General features: G+C 32.8%; 1 protein-coding gene across 1 annotated transcript in view; it reads left to right on the top strand.

Moving 5' to 3' along the window:
- The window catches only part of LOC125665416 (leucine-rich repeat-containing protein 15-like), a 996,853-nt gene that overhangs the window by 955,476 nt on the left and 21,651 nt on the right, over nucleotides 1–19,726 (top strand). The window contains exons 10-11 of the mRNA XM_056150956.1: nucleotides 2,254–2,325; nucleotides 16,996–17,067. Coding sequence (XP_056006931.1) covers nucleotides 2,254–2,325; nucleotides 16,996–17,067 — 144 coding nt within the window. The remainder of the gene's footprint in view (nucleotides 1–2,253; nucleotides 2,326–16,995; nucleotides 17,068–19,726) is intronic.

The raw sequence follows: 19,726 nt of genomic DNA on the forward strand, positions 1-19,726 counted from the left end.
CCTTAAAATATCTATTTACACAGATATGTGTATGTTTTATGTATAAACAGTATTCGCTGTCATTCATACATTGAATATAATACATTGAATTAACAATAAAAGGTGGCACAAACTTTTCTATATTTGTTTTATTTGGGGATACGTTGTTTTTTAATGTGTTACTGAAAGTATACTTTAAAGGCTAATTAACTTCAACATTTTAATCGCCATGTTTACGATAGCATTTATAACATCACCTGAATGCGTGTATATGTATCTGAACTGATTCACTGCATATTCTGCAAATGGTGGATTTTTAATCAAATCAGCCTTGAAATATACCAGTTGTTGTCACAGGGGTTTCAACATTCTCATTTAAAAGTCAGCATTTCGCAAATTATAGCATCCTTATAATGATTATGTTTGAAAATACAGACTGTAAAAGGGTGGGTGTCTTGGAAAGTATTCCATGCCAATTGTTTGCTTATTTTTCTTCTCAATAGAATAATGTTACGTCATGCTTGTCGTTTCAACGTCATTGTACCCATGATGAAGTAGTGGAAACGTCTTGTCATCGCAGTCTTTTAAACTTCTAAAAATCACAACCTGTCATTAGATACATACAATGGTAGAACGTTTTCACAAACTAAGCTTGAAATATGTGGAAATCATGAGACGAAATGTTTTATGAAACCTGAAATATGGGTAGAAGATTTATATTTACCTGTCAATATCCATCAGTGAATACACAAGATTAATTTCTATATGTGCCCATTTAGTCCGGCGATACTTGGTGTTACAGTTTCTAGCTATGTATTCTATGATACAGAAAACTTACATCAATATAAATTACAAAATCAATTGCTGATAGACTCACCTTTGAAAAAAGTAGGGAGTGGATTCTGATGCTGCTGGATCCAGTAACTGTCTACTAAGTCCCTATTTTAGCTCCTTCGAGAAATAGTGACTGCTGTGAAGGAGACACTTCAAATGTATTATACCATGAACTATTCCAGAAGTAGTGTAAATCAAATGTGGGTTTTAAAATATTCTGAATAACTTTTAGTAAATTTGAAATCATCAAACTGTTCCCAATTGAACATAATGAAAATGTACGACTATTCAACACCCTACGTGCAGATTACTCACGGTAAAACAGACTAGTCATTTTGAAAGTATAAACAGCTGTTTATTTAATAAAAATGGACGGCGGAAACGTTCACATCTTTTGAAAAGTCATCCGAAAAGGCACTGTGTGAGACATCATTCTGATTCTTTGTAGAAATACTCTGAAGTTGTTACTTTAAAAAAAAAAACTCCTGGAATTTAGTGTTGGCAATGTCATGATGGTATTTTGCGATCAAGTCTTCCAATAATCTGTTGAAATTCCCATTGGCACAAACTGCATTTATTCATTAGTCGATCTGTTTACGAGGCTGAGTTTATTAAAAAACCTCCATACTAATAGAAAATATTTCTTTGTAGTGTCCTTCACTCAGCATTCATATAGATGATCAACGTTTTATATATAAACAATGTTCATGCTCATGCATGTGCTGATTTGATATATCGCAGTGAACTTGAAATAAAGGTGGAACGGACTGTCTCATTTTTTTTTCACATTTGGTTATTTTCTTGAAAATAAATGTTAGCGACAAACTCACAATAGGACTTTGTGACAAATGGTGTGATTTCAGATTTTCTATCCTCAACTTACCATATTCATACAGTAACATTCCATTATCACTCGCATATGATGCATATATGCCTCAAGTGATTCGGTCTGTAATATCTTGTTCTGCGCATGATCATTTATTTTTAAATCGAGATAACCTACTGGCAAACAAATTGATGTCAGAGGGGTTTTAACAGTCATCTTTGATGTTGCCATTGCGTATTTTGTTTCATAATGATGTTAAATGACATGTTGAATTTAAATTCCTCTTTAATTTCAGTATATACATCAATGATTATGCAACAACAACAAAAATTAAGTACTGAATATCATAGCTATTTTCTCATATGATTTTCTTTTAAATCTCAAAATTGCTGAATATTTGATTAAGAGGTTTATATAGTATCTGTAATGTACATATCGACTTGATGATTAGTGCTGATAGTAAATGAATCACCTTTAATGTACCCGAACATGGTTTTTAAAGTCGCATTTTGTGCAAACAATATTGTCTTGCATATTGAATTAACTTGCAAACTAACAGTTCCATTGTAAAGTTAATCAAATGAGGTTAATCAGGATTTTTTTTTACCATTCAGGTACTTGAGCAACAATAAACTAACAACGTTACAGACTGGAATATTTGATCAACTGGGGAATTTACAGACACTGTGAGTACCTCTATATGAATTCACTTACTTGCACTGCAGCTGAATAACAGGTACAGTAAGTATTGTTTTCTGAAACTGAATGATTTTTAATGCCCCTTCAAGGTAAACAGGGACATAGGTTTCATTTGCTACGATATTACATATTTCATATCCATTCAACCAACCATTGTTTATCTCATCATGAAATGAAAAGGTAAAGATACAGAAGAATGATTATAATACTCATGTTAAGATTTAGAGAAATGCAGATTAGGATATAATATGACCTCTGGACAAATAAGAGGTGGGACCATATGCCCGGGGGGGGAAGATATTTATATTTTGCTGGAAAATATGTCTTACAGAGGGTTAAACAGGCCGAGAGAGGACGCTTACTCCTCCTCGGCACCTGAACCCCTCCCCATCTGGTGTGTAAAAGGGTTCATGTCTGCCCAACCCTTTATTTTGTATTACTCATAGGATTTATGAGATTGATTATTATTCGTTATCTTCACTGTTCATCGATATATGACTGAAAATGATTAACGTTGAATAAAGATTAAATTATGTATTTGAATGTGAAAGGTGAATATAACGAACAGTGGTCAATCTCATAACTCCAACAAGCAATACAAAATATATAGTTGGGCAAACACGGACCCCTGGACATACCAGAGGTGGGATCAGGGGCCTAGGAGGAGTAAGCATTTCCTGTCGATCGGCCACACCCACCGTGAGCCCTATATCCTGATCTGGTAAGCGGAGTCAAATTTAAAGCCACGTTCTGTATAAGCACCATCCTCTCGCGTGTTGAATCAGTGAACACTTCAGTACATCTTATTATTGTAGCGATTATCAGTTCCGGTTAATTTGAAAATCCCCATAACTCAGAGACGCAAGGTATATATATCCTAACATGACAACGCTGCAAAATGAAATATTTGATACGTTGACCAATTGACAAAGCCTATAGATACTGATATGAATATCAATTACTTACAATACAGCTGATTAATTTGTACATATTGGTAGTAATCAAGAATATGTAAAATTAGAACATTATTTTCTGTTTCATACGACAGTGTAAATAACATGGAATATATACAATACCCCGGTACTTAGATACATGATTCCCTTAAAATTATGAAATGACATCATTTTTACATCATCTTGTAAGTAATGCTATTAGAAATAACGTATTGCAGGTTATTCCTTAAATATTTTAAATCATGAAAGGTCATTCCTCTTGAATATATATGCAACATGCATTTCATATACTTAAGACATATTTTGCAAATCAAAGCTGCATTTCAACCGCTTACTATACACACTGTAAAAATGATACGATGAATATACTTTTGAGAACATACGTTACATATTCGCGTGTATATGTCATACGCCTTTTTAGGGATTTAAAGTGCGTAATTCATATAATGTGTACATTAGAATATCAGTCCGAAAGCTGTATCGCACATGCATTGCATAATCAATGTATATAGGTATTATGGCGGATGTGACCGAACAACAGGTGGTATATATCCCTCCTAGATACCAGATTACATCTATAATATTTCCAGGTAGCCCGATTCTAAATTAAGCATTTTGATTTTATTTCTGGTACCGTCATCTTCTTTGTTTCATGTTATCCTTTAATAACATAGTGAGAGTCTTAAAACGAAAAAATAAAATAAATGACATAGTGAGAGTCTTAAAACGAACAAGATAAAGAATGAAATCATTGATCAATCACATACTCCTGTAAACAATTCAAAAGCAAGGAGAGGGCAAACAATTTCCCTGTAAACTCTAACGGTGTGAGAGTCTTCTTAGAGGGTTTAAATATCACATTTTGACTAGCAACTTTTGTCTTTATGTGAAGTAATTTTCTCCGATATATTCATGAAAGAAATGAAGTTAACAAACATCCAAATATTGAATAAGGTGCCTAAAAGAAATAAGCATCCCCTGTTAAAAGGTCACGTCGCTAGAATCCCACTATGGTGATCCGATGAATTGAGTAACCCTAGTTAACTCAGTATATAAAGAGCGGCTTCATAATTGGTATGATACAGGTCACAAAAAATATTCACCTAATGATATAACATTTTAATATCATCAGTAACCCTAAACTCATCAATTATGCGAATACTATAAATCATCCATGGAATGTAACTCCATCTTGCTGTGTTCCATGTAAAGACGATTGGATTGAAATGGGAATTATGGGGTTTCTGATGGTCCGTGTTTTCCCCACTCTCAGTTATTCATTCGTTACACCATTGATGAAATTCATCTCTGCTCGTTATTTCTGTGTTTTCATTGATCACAGTTCCCTTTCTTCATATTTCCGTGCCATATTGATCACCATTATCCCTAACATTATTAAGTATATTTATCACTAGATGTGTAGGAATAAATTTACATCAAAATATGAAGATCTTTATCTCTTCGAAATCTATGATACTATCCGTATGTAGATTAGAATCTCATACCGTCAATGGATAGTGAGTTGTAAAATATGTACCAATGAAAGGTAAAGATTGCCAACAGTGATCAACCTCATAACTCCAAGATGGGATAAAAAATAAAGAGTTGCATATCAGATATTTTATTCGCCCGAAGAAAGGATTCCGCCTGATCTCTCATAATACCAATTGTATCAAGGCATCTAGAAGAGATGATTTAGAAAACATTTGAATTAAATATTATCTTTATAGCGATTGAAATAGTATTTATCTGAACATTTTCTTGATTGAACAAGAAACATGATCTGTAGATCAACTTCGACATTATACCTAATACGGTATCAAGACTCAATAACAAGTGTTAAAACGTTTTCAAAAACTTAGCTTGAATTGTGAAAAGATCATACCACGAAATGATTTCTGAAACTTGCAATCTGTGTACAAGAATGTTTTTTTCTACCTGCCAATATTCATCAGCGAATACACAAGATTAATTTCTTTATGTGACCATTAAGTCCGGTTATACATGGTGTTACAGTTTCTGGCTATGTCTTTTATGATACAGAAAACTGACATCAATATAAATGGCAAAATCAATTGTTGATAGTACTCACCTTTGAGAAAAGTAGAAAATAGGTCCCCATGCTGCTGGAGCACGTAATTGTTATACCAATTCCCTAGATTTCCTTCTTCAAGAAATTTTGACCGCTGTGAAGGACACACTTCAAATGTATTATACCATGAACTATTCCAGAGGTAGCGTACATCAAACGTGGGTTTTAAAATATTCTGAAGAACTTTTAGTAAATTTAAAATTATCGAACTGTTCCAAAAATCAAGAGAATGAAAATATATGACTTTTCAACACCCTACATGCACATTACTCACGATAAAAAAGACTCGCCATTTTGAAAGTATAGAATGTAGTTTATTCAATAAAAATGGAAGACGGAAATGTTCATATCTTTTTTTAAAAGTCATTCAGAAATAATTCTGATTCTTGGTAGAACTACTCTGAAGTTGTTACTAAAAACCTGCTTGAGTTTTGCCTCGGCAGCGTCATCTTGCACTTATCTATTAGTTGATCTGTTCACGAGGCTGACTTTATTCAAAAACGTAAATACTAATAGAGAATATTTCTTTGTAGTGGCCTTCGCTCAACATTTATATCTATGAACAACGTTTTACCTATAAACAATGGTCATTCTCATGCATGTGCTGATTGATATATCTCAGTGAACTTTAGATAAAAGATACAACATATTGTCTCATCTTTTTGTCATATTTGATTATTTTCTTGAACATAGATGTTAGCGACAAACTGACAGTGCAACTTTGGGAAAATGGTATAATTTCAGATTCTGGTTTCTCAACTTACCATATTTATGCAGTAACACTCGATATCACTCACATGTGATGCATATATGCCTCAATCGATTCGGTCGGCAAGATATGATCATTTATTTTTAAATCGAGTCAAACTACCGGCAAACAAATACCAATAATATTTTTTACGATTCTGAGTTAAATACAAACGTTATCAAGTGCAGTTCTGTGATGCTATCTACATGTTTACAACACGTGTGTATACTAAATGAATCATGTTAATAAAAGTAATTATGGGAAAAGTGAACACATTTGAAAACGTTATTAATAGTTGTATCTTACCATGGAAATAATACAAAATATATTTCTGATCATGATATTCTTGTTAATGCAAGGTGAAGATAACGAACATTGATCAATCTCATAACTCCTATAAGCAATACAGAATGTATAGTTAGACAAACACGGACCCCTGGACACACCAAAGGTGGGATCATGTGCCCAGGATGAATAAGCATCCCCTGTTGATGATTCCTTTGAATTGCAACTGTCGATCATCCTATATATCATAATAGTGTATGTGTGCTTTCGTTTGTGTCAATGATAGTATATCTGATATCACGGTAAATCATGCTGTGTGATTTATTATTCAAAATAAAAAAGTGAAGATTCCTAACAGTGATCAATGGACAAGTGAGGATAATGAACAAAAATCAATTTTATTTCCATGAAACATAAAGTTTATAGAGGATAAACACGGGACTTTGGAACTATCATATATATGATCCAAACATTCCTAATATTACCACTTGAAATAAAGGTTACTGAAGATAGGAGAAACACTCATTAAATTTCATATTTAGAAAGACAAATCAAATTCACTTCTTGGCGAAGATCAGCGAAGCTGTAAAACAACAATGCTATGAATGAAAAGGCAAAGATAACGAACAGTGGTCAATCTCATAACTCTTATACCTCGTCTCAGTAATATTAAGTTTTATAAATGCGGAATTGTGAGGTACACCTTTGCCGAATTACATGTGTAGGCCAAACTGATGTGTTTCCTGATTTATATGTTTTATATTGTTCGTTTCTGATGTTATTTTGGTGATTAAATTGAAAGTACCGAGTTTGAATCATAAACTACTATAGCCATCTTTCAAAGCCGACTGCGTGTTGATGAACCAAAACTTTGAGACATTCATTTTTGCCCAAATAACTATTTATTCTGAGATTAGTTGATAAATCACATTTCCTATTAGCACAAAAGGCTCTGATTAAAATACTATCAAAATAGCAATAATTTCATAGTTTGAGATAAATTCGGTGAATATAAGTTGATATTGGGATATATTTTGAAGAAAACTCTACATATGGAACATTGCCGACCGTATATTTTTTTTCATGTAAAGATTTAGTTTGGAAACGTGTTTTCGTTTGTGCAAAATTACAACAACAAACAATAACCAAAAGCAGAATTTACAGTTTAACATTGAATCAGTTGGGAGGCACATGTATAGGAAGCTTGGGATAGAGAACCTAAAAAAAAGTTAAACTCTTCGTTTACCATTAACGGAAACCGTTCTGTAATGAAAACGATATAAACATAAAACAAATGTGGAAGATTATGTGGTGTTCCTAATTCGAGTTCATTGGAAAATTTCTAATCAATAAATGATAGGGAATTATTGTTAGAAAAACGATAAATCGTGGTTAAAGGAATCTAATTCTCGTGTTTGATATTGGGGTGATATGAGACTTTTATGATTTCGAACTCGAGATCTAATATTGGGTGGACACAAATTAACTTTATTTGACCTTAATGAGCTGTAGTTAGCAAACTACATTAATATGGATTATATAAACTCACCTGCAAAGACAACTGAGGCAAATTCTGAAAAAAAGTTAGGTTTGTGAGACGAGATTGAATTTCGTTAGACGAGATTGAATTCTGTCATTTATAGTAGACATCCTTGAGAAAAAGAAAGGAATACAAAATATTCTCATCCTCTGGTTAAAGTATTATATTTATACAGCAAACTGTACAGAGAAAAATTTGAGTGTGCGTTTTGCAATATCATTTTTAAAGTTATTATATGAAACACAAAAATTCAATTCTTATAAAAATGGTGATACTGAAGATTGTGATGCCCTTTGGTACAAATGGAACCAAATATTTTCATAGCTCTTTCTCTGTCCCTTCTTTTTTCTTTCTTTCTCTCTCTCTCTAAAAGAAATCAACAATTCTGTAATTCTACATTACATGTATCTATTATGAAGATATACCATGAACTATTTACAGAATGTTGAAAAATAATTTGAAAACTCTAAGAAAATTCTGTTATAACGAAAATTACAAAACTATATTTTTACAAATGATACATTCAAGTATGACAGGTAAAGATAACGGACAGTGATCAATCCTATAACCTTTATCAGGAATACAAAATGAATAGTTGGAAAAATACGGCCCACTCGATACACCAGAGGTGAGATCCGTTGTCTAGGAGGAACAAGCATTCCCTGTCGACCAATTACACCCTCTGTGAGACCCAGTTCTCGAATAGGTTTTAAATTTTAAGAAAATTAAATAATTGTCCCAAGAATAACAATTGGTATGAAAGACGTCAGAGAACATGTCATCCATTGCTAGGTTGTATTGTAAACTAGATCATTATAACGACCATATAAGTTGCAAAATGCTGACATTAAACAGGAAATTATGTATTGACATTCTTTCAGTGGAGGAATGACAAACATACTTTCTTTAGACAAATGTCATTTTCTTATGACAATTCATTTTTTGTCACATTTACTTGAAAGGCAATCAACGATTGGTAGAGACTCTTTCATTTAGCCCTTTCTTTGGTAAAGATTAATCAGACTTGGATACTATGGTAGTAAATAAATATTTGTTGAATATTCACGCAAGTATTACACTTGTGATAGTTTATTTTTTGTCAAACAAGACTCAATTTTGTATATACAAAAATGGATTTTGAGTACAAGGCCTTATTTGACGTTTACATAGTGTGAACACATTCAATGTTGGCCCATAAAACTGACTTTTGATGTATAATTAGCAAATTAGATAACAAAAGTCTATTTTGTATTACATAATAAGTTGATGTTTGCATACCTAATGGACACAATTGAATTCTGTGAAGACAAAATCATTTTGTTATTGGCAAATAAAAGATAATTTCATATAATATTTTTTTTGGCCTTTAGAAAATATGTTTGCATAAAATGAGTATATATAGCATATTTTGGTATCACATTAATTTATTCTTTGCTGACAGAATTCGGTTTACAGAAAGATCAGGATGCAATTGGTGCCCCGTATTTAAAGCCATGTGTAGTGCAAATACCACGTTTCCGTATATTGAATCAGTTTACAGAATAGTTTGTTTAAGCATTGTAGCGTTCATCAAACAACGTTGATAAGAATGGTTATACGATTCAGAGGTATGGGTTTCAGTGGAATGACAGGGTTATATAAAAGAATAGTTGATGCATTGACGAAGCTAGATACATTTTAAGTATATATATATATATATATATATATATATATATATATATATATATATAGACTCAAGTCATCTGTATAACGGATGCATCCTGTTAATGTAAATGAGAGTGATTATAAACAATATTAAGGATACAAATTTTGATTCAGATCCTCCTACATGTATGAATCAATATTCATTTCACGAATCTTTATAGTGCATGTATTGTCGTATATGTCAGTGATAGTATATCCGATATATAGAGTATATATGTTTCTATAGAGACATCAATTATTCGTATAACATATACATCATGACAATGAGAGTAATTGCAAGAAAAGACTATATTAGAAAACGCATGACAATGATACAAAATCCTCTGTATTCTGTAAGGACAAAGATCTGAATGTTTAAGAAATGTGGAGATATCTATGGTGTTCTTACTTCAAGTTGACTGGATAGTTTCTAATCAACATATGAACGAAAATTATTATGGCTAAAAATAGTTATTCATATCGAATCAATTAACAAAATATAGCATTTCATCATTGACGCGTTGATCAATCAAGGCTAACATGGATTTTTTACGATTCTGAATAACAATAATATACCAACATTACCAGTTGGAATTTGTGATGCAACGACAAATCTACAGACATTCTAAGTAGATCGATAACAATACCGATTATTTGTATGACAAGTAAATATTTTCAATGATAGGAATTAATCAAAACTTGTTTGAATTTGATAATGTTCTCGATTTGTTTACGTCATCATGTCAATGATCCAAAATGTCTTTCAGATCCTCATACAACACAACATCAATCACTTGAAATACAATCATTGACCATCTCATGAATCAGTATAGTGCATGTACTATCGTAAGCGTTATTGATACCGGACTACGTTATGATGTGTGATACTTTGGTTTAGATGAAACATTAATTCTCCATTCGATAATCCTACTTATACTCTAACTTATCGTTCAACAGATGATATTCTTCAATGCCATGTTTTTGTTTTAGACAGATTTAGTATCCCAGTCAATGGGGTAGATTATACGAATTGCCATATGTATACTGAATTCCTAAACTTGACGATATCCTTACAAACACATATGCATTGCTGGGCCCAGTAAGTGTTCTATCAAGCGCATTTCTTTGATCCTCACGAAAATATGGCAGCTTTGAAGGAGAGACTTCAAGCATACTCTTTGTAGGATATATGTGGCTGAGTGTTGCCTTTCATACTTTGCCACAACATATGCCAGAAAATAAACTGTCGATTCTTAAACAACTTTTAAAACTTTTAGGAAATTTTAAATCACTAAACGTTTCCCAGATCAATAACATCGAAACGTACATATTTCAACACATTATACAACCATTCCTCACGATAAATGTTCCTGAATGGTAATTCAGACTTTGCACGTCAGCCAGCCATTGCGGATTAACATAACGCGTCGTCGAAATAAAAGAAGACTAAACTAATTCCTCTTCACTTTATTCAATATTGTGAAATTTGCACAAGGCTAAACTTTTCGTAGTTCAAATTCATAAAAGTTTATAGGTAAATGGCGAATTACCACACATTAGAAAATAATTTTATTTTTGGATTAAAGGTAAATCAACTTTTACCACGGATTTTGAATTGAAATTAGCAGGCTATGTAAAATGGATTTGTCATTTTGAAACAGAGATAGAGAAATAAGTATAATGTCACTATTCATGAAAGCAACGTGTACAGTGTTTTGTTTTGAATTGATCAATTTGGGGATTTTGAAGCAAAATGTTGAATTATACGATCTATTTAAGTAGTATTTGTATTAAATAGAATTGGTCTATTTTAAAGGTATCTAAATACAGTATGCAAGTGATAAAAGAATCAAACTGTTGTGTGCACTTTTCTCATTGTAATGTACATTTATATAATTATCAATAATTTATTTAAAGTTTACTAGACATATATGTAATGTATGTACAAATTGAATTCCACTTTCAAAACACATATTCACTAAGTAATCGAAAAAAATCACAACACGTTTACTGAAGGGTTATAATGTCATTGAAGTCGGATTCGATGTGACCTAACACGATTTTTGTTTTTGAATTAAAGATGTCGCTTTTTATTTATCATATTAGATGCTTGTAAATATCCCCATGTGGAATCCAAGGCGCATACTACTGCATGTATTAGTATACGTTCATCCACGTTACTACTATTTTCAAATATCAATAATTTCAATGAGATAGAGATTTATTCTGGCAAAAAACTCCCCCGTTTTCTCAATGTCTATGAATATTGAATAAAAAGTACCGACAGTGTGTGAGATACTGCCTTTGAAATCACACCGCAGCGCACGTTCCCATCTTGTTGCAACGCGTTCCGTTCTCGAAAAGAACCGCTCCGTTCTCACTCAAAATTGTTCTGTTCACAGCGTTCTGCGTTCGTTTTAAAAACAAAACTGTTTGTTCCTAAAACCGTCCAACGTTGGTTCATCATTCCATAGGTGTAGTTATATGTTTTGCGGTCTGTATATATAGCAACTTAGATAAAATTCTTTTTCTGGAGACATTCGAAGATTTAAAAAAAGAATAGATAATCGATTTTACATATCTTTATAAGTGTTTAAAATAGAACATATTTGTTTTAAAACCCCTACAATCACCTTAGGTTTTACAAATACGGATAAATAGGATACATCTTCGTGGAATAACAAGTTTAACCGAATTTGATGCGTTTCCTGTTTTGTATTTGATAGATCACCAGCTTCTGAATGGTGTGTTGTTTTGTTTTTGTTTTTGTTAATGCTTTCAACAGTATAGTTAAATCTGAATTACAACTACTGGAACCAACTTTTGAAGGAACATGCGTTTATCAAGTAGAGCCTGACGACATGTATTCTATCAAAATGAGTACTAATTCTCAGATTAGGCGATAGGGAACTTTCCTTAAAGAACAAACTTCATTGAAGACAATACTTTGTAAATAGCAAGTACAGTTGCATGTGAATTGAAACCTACTACAAACATTTATAAAAACCGTGTGCATATCACGTAGAGACTAGAAATATCGATTTTGTCAAAATCACCATTTATTTTTAGACTACGTGATATACCATATTTCCTAAAAGCACAAAATGCATTGAAGAAAATAGTACAAAAATGATCTATAATTGAGTACATAAAATACTTCTATGCTTTGATATAAAATGCGTAAATATAGGATCGGTAGTGCCATTTCAATATTGAGTCACATTTAAAAGTAAATTTGTATACAAGGTGCTATCACTTATACATCCCTCTCGTTTGAAATTATACTTTGAAAACGTGTTTTGATTCAGAACTATAGATCTGCAAACCAAATTGAGCATGCGGTTTAATGAAATATTGCTAAATGGATGGTGATATTGGATAATGTGAAATAATTATTTATCATTGGGGTCATATGGTAGTTTGTCATCATCATATCTGTATAGTACAGGAAAGAAAACATCTAAATATGAAACAGAGTGTGGAGAACATGAGCTTCTTTATTTGGAGATAACTGAAACACGGTATATCTAATCGACATATCAATGAAAATTATTATTGTTCGATAATAGATAAATCACTCTTGATCTATCTAAATGTCCTGTTTAAAGTCATATTTGTTCAAACAATTTGCTCTTGTGTATTGGATCAATTTAGAAAATGATATATTATCATTATAGTGATAATCAATTCAGGTTAATCAGGACATATGTACGGTTCAGTGACCTCACAAACAATAAGATAACAACGGTACAGAATGACACATTTGATATGTTGGCGAATTTAAAGATCCTATACTTCTGAATATAGGTAGCAGTTATTTGCAATACAACTAAGTAATGTGCATATACTGAGAGTAAGCAAGATTATGAAAATTTGACACTGCAAATGACATAGAAAAAACAATATCGTGTGTATTCTAATGCAGTTTTCCCTTTTTTTTTAAATAATGAAATCACTATAGTTGTGTATACTGTCATAAATTATGTTTATATAAGTAATGTACTGCAGGTCATTGAGACTATATCGCATTGTTCAGAAATAAATGTGCAATTTACATTTCACATGTATGGTACATACATTGCAAATCACACCTGCATTTCAACCACTTACTGTGAATACCTTAAAATATGTTTGATACATTTATTTGTGAGAACGTGGGTCACATATTCCCACATCTATGGAATGTATCATTTTATCAATATCTTTAACTTATGCTGTTCATTTGTTCAATATATACATTTTTCATCCATACCATAGATACATTATTCACCAAAATGCACTACACTTGCTATTTTCTTAAAAACTCTCCATTAGAAGAAATAACATCACACAGCCTTAAAATATCTAATTACACAGGTCTGTGCATTTTTTAATCTATAAGACAACATCCCTTGTCATGCATCTCCCCCTCCCATATAACACATTGATTTAGCAATAACAGGCGGGACAGAATCTTCCACATTTCTCTTAGATGTGGATACTTCATTCTTTAATGTGTTACTGAAAGTATACTTTAAAGGCTAATTAACTTCAACGTTTCCATCGCCATCTTTACGGTAGTATCTATATTATCACCTAAATACGGCGTTTATGTATCTCAAGTGATCCACTGCGCAAGAGTGTGTTCTGAAAATGATGAGTTTTTAATCAAGAGAATCTTGAACGATATCAGTTGATATCACAGGGGTTTCAACAGTCTCATTTAATTAAAAGTCAGTATTTCGTAAATTATATCATCCGTATAATGATTATATTTGAAAATACAACCTGTCATAGGATGGGTGTTTTTGAAAGTATTACATACCAATTGATCGTCATTCTTCTTCTCAGTAGAATAATATGGCGGCATACTTGTCATTTCAATGTCATTGCACTCACGATGAAGTAGTAGAAACATTTTTGTCATCACAGTCTTTTAAAATTCTAGAAATCGCAACATGTAATTATATGCATGCAGTGTTAAAACGTTTTCACAATCTAAACTTTAAATGCAAGGTGAAAATAACGAACAGTGATCAATCTCATAACTCCTACAAGCAATAAAAATAGAGAGTTGAGCAAACACGGACCCCTGGACACACCAGATGTAGGATCAGGTGCCTAGGAGGAGTAAGCATCCGCTGTTGACCGGTCGCACCCGCCGTGGGCCCTATATCCTGATCAGGTAAACGGAGTTATCCGCAGTTAAAATTAGTGTGCCAAGAACGGCTTAACAATCGGTATGAAACACGTCAGACAGCATTTGACCCAATACGAGGTTGTATTGACGAACTAGATCGTTATAACGACCATAACATTTGCGAAATGCTGACTTCAATCGAGACTGTTGAAAACTTGTTTGTCAGTAGCGTACCTCGATTTAAAAACTGACTATACCTAGAACAAGCTCTTGCATATCGAATAAGTTGAGATATATAAACACCATATGCAGGTGATAATGGAATATTGCTACACAAATATGGGAAGTTGACGATGGAGAAGCTGAAATCATCCCGTGTGTCATACAGTTGAGTTGTCAGTTTGCCGTTAATGTCTACTTTCAATAAAATATCTAAGTATGAAGCAGAAGTGGACGACTCTGTGGTGTCCTTTATTTCGAGCTCACAGGGATATATCAAATCGACATATGAATGAAAGCTATCATTGTTAATAGACAAAACGTCATCGATATATCTAAAAGTCGAATTGAAGGTCGCAGCGGGAGATTTTTTCTTCTCACGTAGAAGTTTTTGAATAAATTCTGCTTCATATGAATATGAAAACAGGTCAGATAACAAAGGAGCACAATTCGTGCCCATGGGAAAATGAGAAAATCATGGGACGAAATGATTTATGAAACCTGCAATATGTGTGCAAGAATTTGTTCTACCTGTCTATATCTATCAGTGAATACACGAGATCGATTTCTTTATTTGCCCATTTAGTACGGCTATATCTGGTGTAACAGTGTCTAGCCATGTCTTTTATGATACAGAAAACTCACATCAATAACAATGGCAAAATCAATTGCTCATAGTACTCACCTTTGAGAAAATATAGGAAAAATGTTCCGATGCTGCTGAATCCAATGAATGTTCTACCAAACCCCTAGCTTTGTTCCTTAAAGAAATACTGACGACTGTGAAGGAAAAACTTCAAATGTATTACACCATGAACTATTTCAGAAGTAATGTAGATCAAACGTGAATTTTAAAATGTTCTTAAGAACTTTTAGTAAATTTGAAATCATCAAACTCTTCCCAAATCAACAGAATGAAAACGTACGACTTTTCAACACCTTACGTGCATATTAATCACGATAAAAAAGACTAGTTATTTTGAAAGTATACACAGCTGTTCATTCAATAGCTATGGAAGGTGGATATGTTCATATCTTTTGAAAAAATATTAAGAAATCACTGTGTGAAACATCATTCTAATTCTTGCTAGAACTACTCTAAAGTTGTTGCTAAAAAAACCTGCTTGAGTTTCGCCTTGACAATGTCATGGTGGTGTTTAGAGATCAAGTTTTATAATAATCTATTGGCACAAATGACACTTATTTATTAGTCGATCTGTTTATGAGGCTGAATATATTTAAAAACGTCCATACCAATAAAAAGCATTTCTTTGTAGTGGCCTTCAATCAACATTTATATATATGCACAACGTTTTATCTATAAGCAATGTTCATTATCATGCATGTGCTGATTTGATATATCCCAGTGAACTTGAAATACAATAAATTTAGCAATTGTCTTGAACATAAATTTTAACGACAAACTAACAATGCAACTTTGTGACAAATGGTGTGGTTTCAGATTCTCGATCCTCAATTTACCATATTTATGCTGTAACATTCCTTTATCACTTGCATCTGATGTATATATTCCTCAACAGATTCAGTTCTGTGTATGGTTATTTAGTTCTAAATCATGACAAGCTACCGGCAAACAAGTTGTTGTTACAGGGGTTTCACAGCCATCTTTGATGTCGCCATTACGTATTTTGTTCGATCCTAATGTTAAAAGGCATGTTTATTTAAACTGTCCCGTTATTTCAGTAGATACTTCAATGATAATGCAACAACAAAAATGATCTACCGACTACCAAAGCTATCTTCTTATGTAATTTTCTTTTAAATCTCAAAATTGCTGAATATAGTATTAATAGGTTTTTGCAGTATATGTGATGTACATATCGACTTGATGATTAGTGTTAATAGTAAATGAATCACCTTTAATGTACCTGAACGTGGTGTTCAAAGTGGCATTTTGTAAAGACAATATTGTATTGTAGATTGAATCAACTTGCAAAATAGCTGTACCATTGTAATGTTAATCAACTGAGGTTAATCAGGAAATTCTTATCTTTCAGAGTCCTGAGTGACAATAAACTAACAACATTACAGACTGGCACATTTGATCAACTGGTGAATTTACAGCAACTGTAAGTACCTTTATATAGATCCACATAGTTGCATTACAACTGAATAACACGTTCGTACAGCATGTAATATTTTCACTGAAACTGAACGACCTGTTGACGTCCCTTCAGTGTAGGACAGGAATATCTGGTTCATTCGCTACAATATTATTTATTTCATATTCTTTCAACCAATCATTATTTATCTCAACATAAAACGAAAAGGTTTTAAAAAATTGCAGACTAGGGCACAATATGACCTCTGGGCACATCAGAGGTCGGATCAGATGCCTAGGGGGAGTAGTATTCAAAGTTTTCTTGAAAATATAGGGTTACTAAGGGTGTGACAGGTCGACAGGAGATGTTTACTCCTCCTCGACACCTGCTCCCATCTCTGGTGTGTACAGGGGTCCGTGTTTACCCAACTCTCTATTTTATATTGCTCATAAGATTTATGAGATTGATCATTGTCATTATCTTCACCGTTCATCGACATATGAATGAAAAATGATAACGGTTGAATAAAGGGTAAATTATGTATTGAATGTCAAATTTAAAGCCACATTTTGTGCATGCACTATGTTCTCACGTGTTGAATCAACTAACACTTCAGTGCATTCCATTATTGCAGTAATTATAGTCCAGGTTAGCTAGGAAATAATCATGATTGAGAGACACGATGTATATGTATAATAACAAAATGAAATCTTTGATCGGTTGACAAATAGACAAGGCCTATAAATATTGATATTAATATCATTTTTTTTACAATACAGTTGACTAATTTGTACATATTGATAGTAATCAAGAACGTGTAAATTTTAAAACATTATTTTCTGTTTCAAACAACAGTGTAAATGGCAATGTAAATGACATGAAATATATACCATATCCCCGTACCTAGATACACGATTTCCTTCATATTATGAAATGACAACATTTTCACATCATCTTGTAATTAATGTTATTAGAAATAATATGTTGTAAGTAATTGATTATAAATTTGAAATCGTGAAATGGCATTCTTCTTGAATATATATTCAACATGCATTCCATATACTTAAGACATGTTTTGCAAACCAAACCTGTATTTCTACCGCTTACTTTACATACTGTAAAAATGGTACGACGAATATACTTGTGAGAACATATGTTACATAGTCACATATACACGTCCTACACAATTTTATGGATTTAAAGTGCGTTATTCATTTGTCCAATTCATCCCTTTCATCTATGTTCGCCAAAATTCACTACACACATATCCTGCAAGTTGGTTTTCTAATTCAAATTCAAATGAATCGTTTGAACTTAATCGCATGATTAGGTGGAATACAAACCCTAATATAATTTGTTTAATATTAAACATTCAAAGAATATGGGAATGGGTATTGGGAATTGAAATGTCAAATCAAGGATAATCTGTGTACATATGTACATTAGAATACATGTACTAGTCCCAAAGCAGAGTCGAACACTAATTGCATAATCAAGGTAAATAGATATCATGGCGGGTGTGACCGATCAACATGTCATGTTTACCTCTCCTAGACACCAGGTCCCCCTCTAATGTTTCCAGGTAATCCCACTCTAACTTAAGCATTCTTATTTTATTTCTGGTACCGTTATCTTTTTCTCTTACTTTATCTTTCAATCACATTGTAAGAGTCCTAAACCGAAAAAGAAAAAGAATGAAATTATTGACCAATCACATACTCCTGTAAATTATTCAAAAGCGAAGGCAGCGCAAAAAAGTTCCCCTGTAAACTCCAAAGGTGAGACATTCTTCTTAGAAGATGTAAGTATCACCTTTTGACTAGCAATTTATGCCTTCATGTGAAATAATTTCTTCCGATATGTTCATTAAAGACTTGTTAACGAACATTCAAATGTGGGGTCAGGTGCCTAAAAGAAATAAACATCCCCTGCTAAAAGGTTGTAACCGCTATAATCCAACTATGGTGATCCGATAAGTGGAGTAACCCTTGTCAAATCAGTATATAAAGAGCAGCTGCATAATTGGCATGATGCAGGTCAAAAAACACTCGACCTAATGATATAGCATTTCAAAATCATTATTAACCCTTCACTCATCAATCATTTGAATGCTATAATTCATCCAAGGGAGGTTACTCCATCTTGATGTGTGTCATGTAAAGACAATTGTATTTAAATGTGAATTATGGTGTTTCTGGTGGTCCGTGTTTTCCCCCTCTCAGTTCTTCACTCGTTACACCATTGACGGATTATCTCTTGAAATTCCATGACACTATCCCTATGGAGATTAGAATCATATACCGTCATTGGATAGTGTGTTGTCATATTATGTATCAATGGAAGGTAAATACTACCAACAGTGATCAATCTCATAAATTCTAAAAGGGGAAAAAAATAAAGAGTTGCACATCAGATATTTCATTCGCCTGAAGAAAGGATTCCGCCTGATATTTCATAAATCAAGGCATCTAGAAGAAATGCTTTAGGAAACATTTGAATTAAATATTATCTCCATAGCAATTCAAATGATATTTCTCTGAAGACATCATTGATCGAAAAAGAAACATGATCTGCAGATCTGCTTCGACATTATACCTAATACGGACCCATGACTCAATAACAGCATTTTCCCAGATTATTCACGATGGTTGCAAACATGAAGTTAACGAACAATGATCAATATTAT

The sequence above is a fragment of the Ostrea edulis genome, chromosome 10 (genome assembly GCF_947568905.1).
Source record: "Ostrea edulis chromosome 10, xbOstEdul1.1, whole genome shotgun sequence".
Lineage (NCBI taxonomy): Eukaryota > Metazoa > Mollusca > Bivalvia > Ostreida > Ostreidae > Ostrea > Ostrea edulis.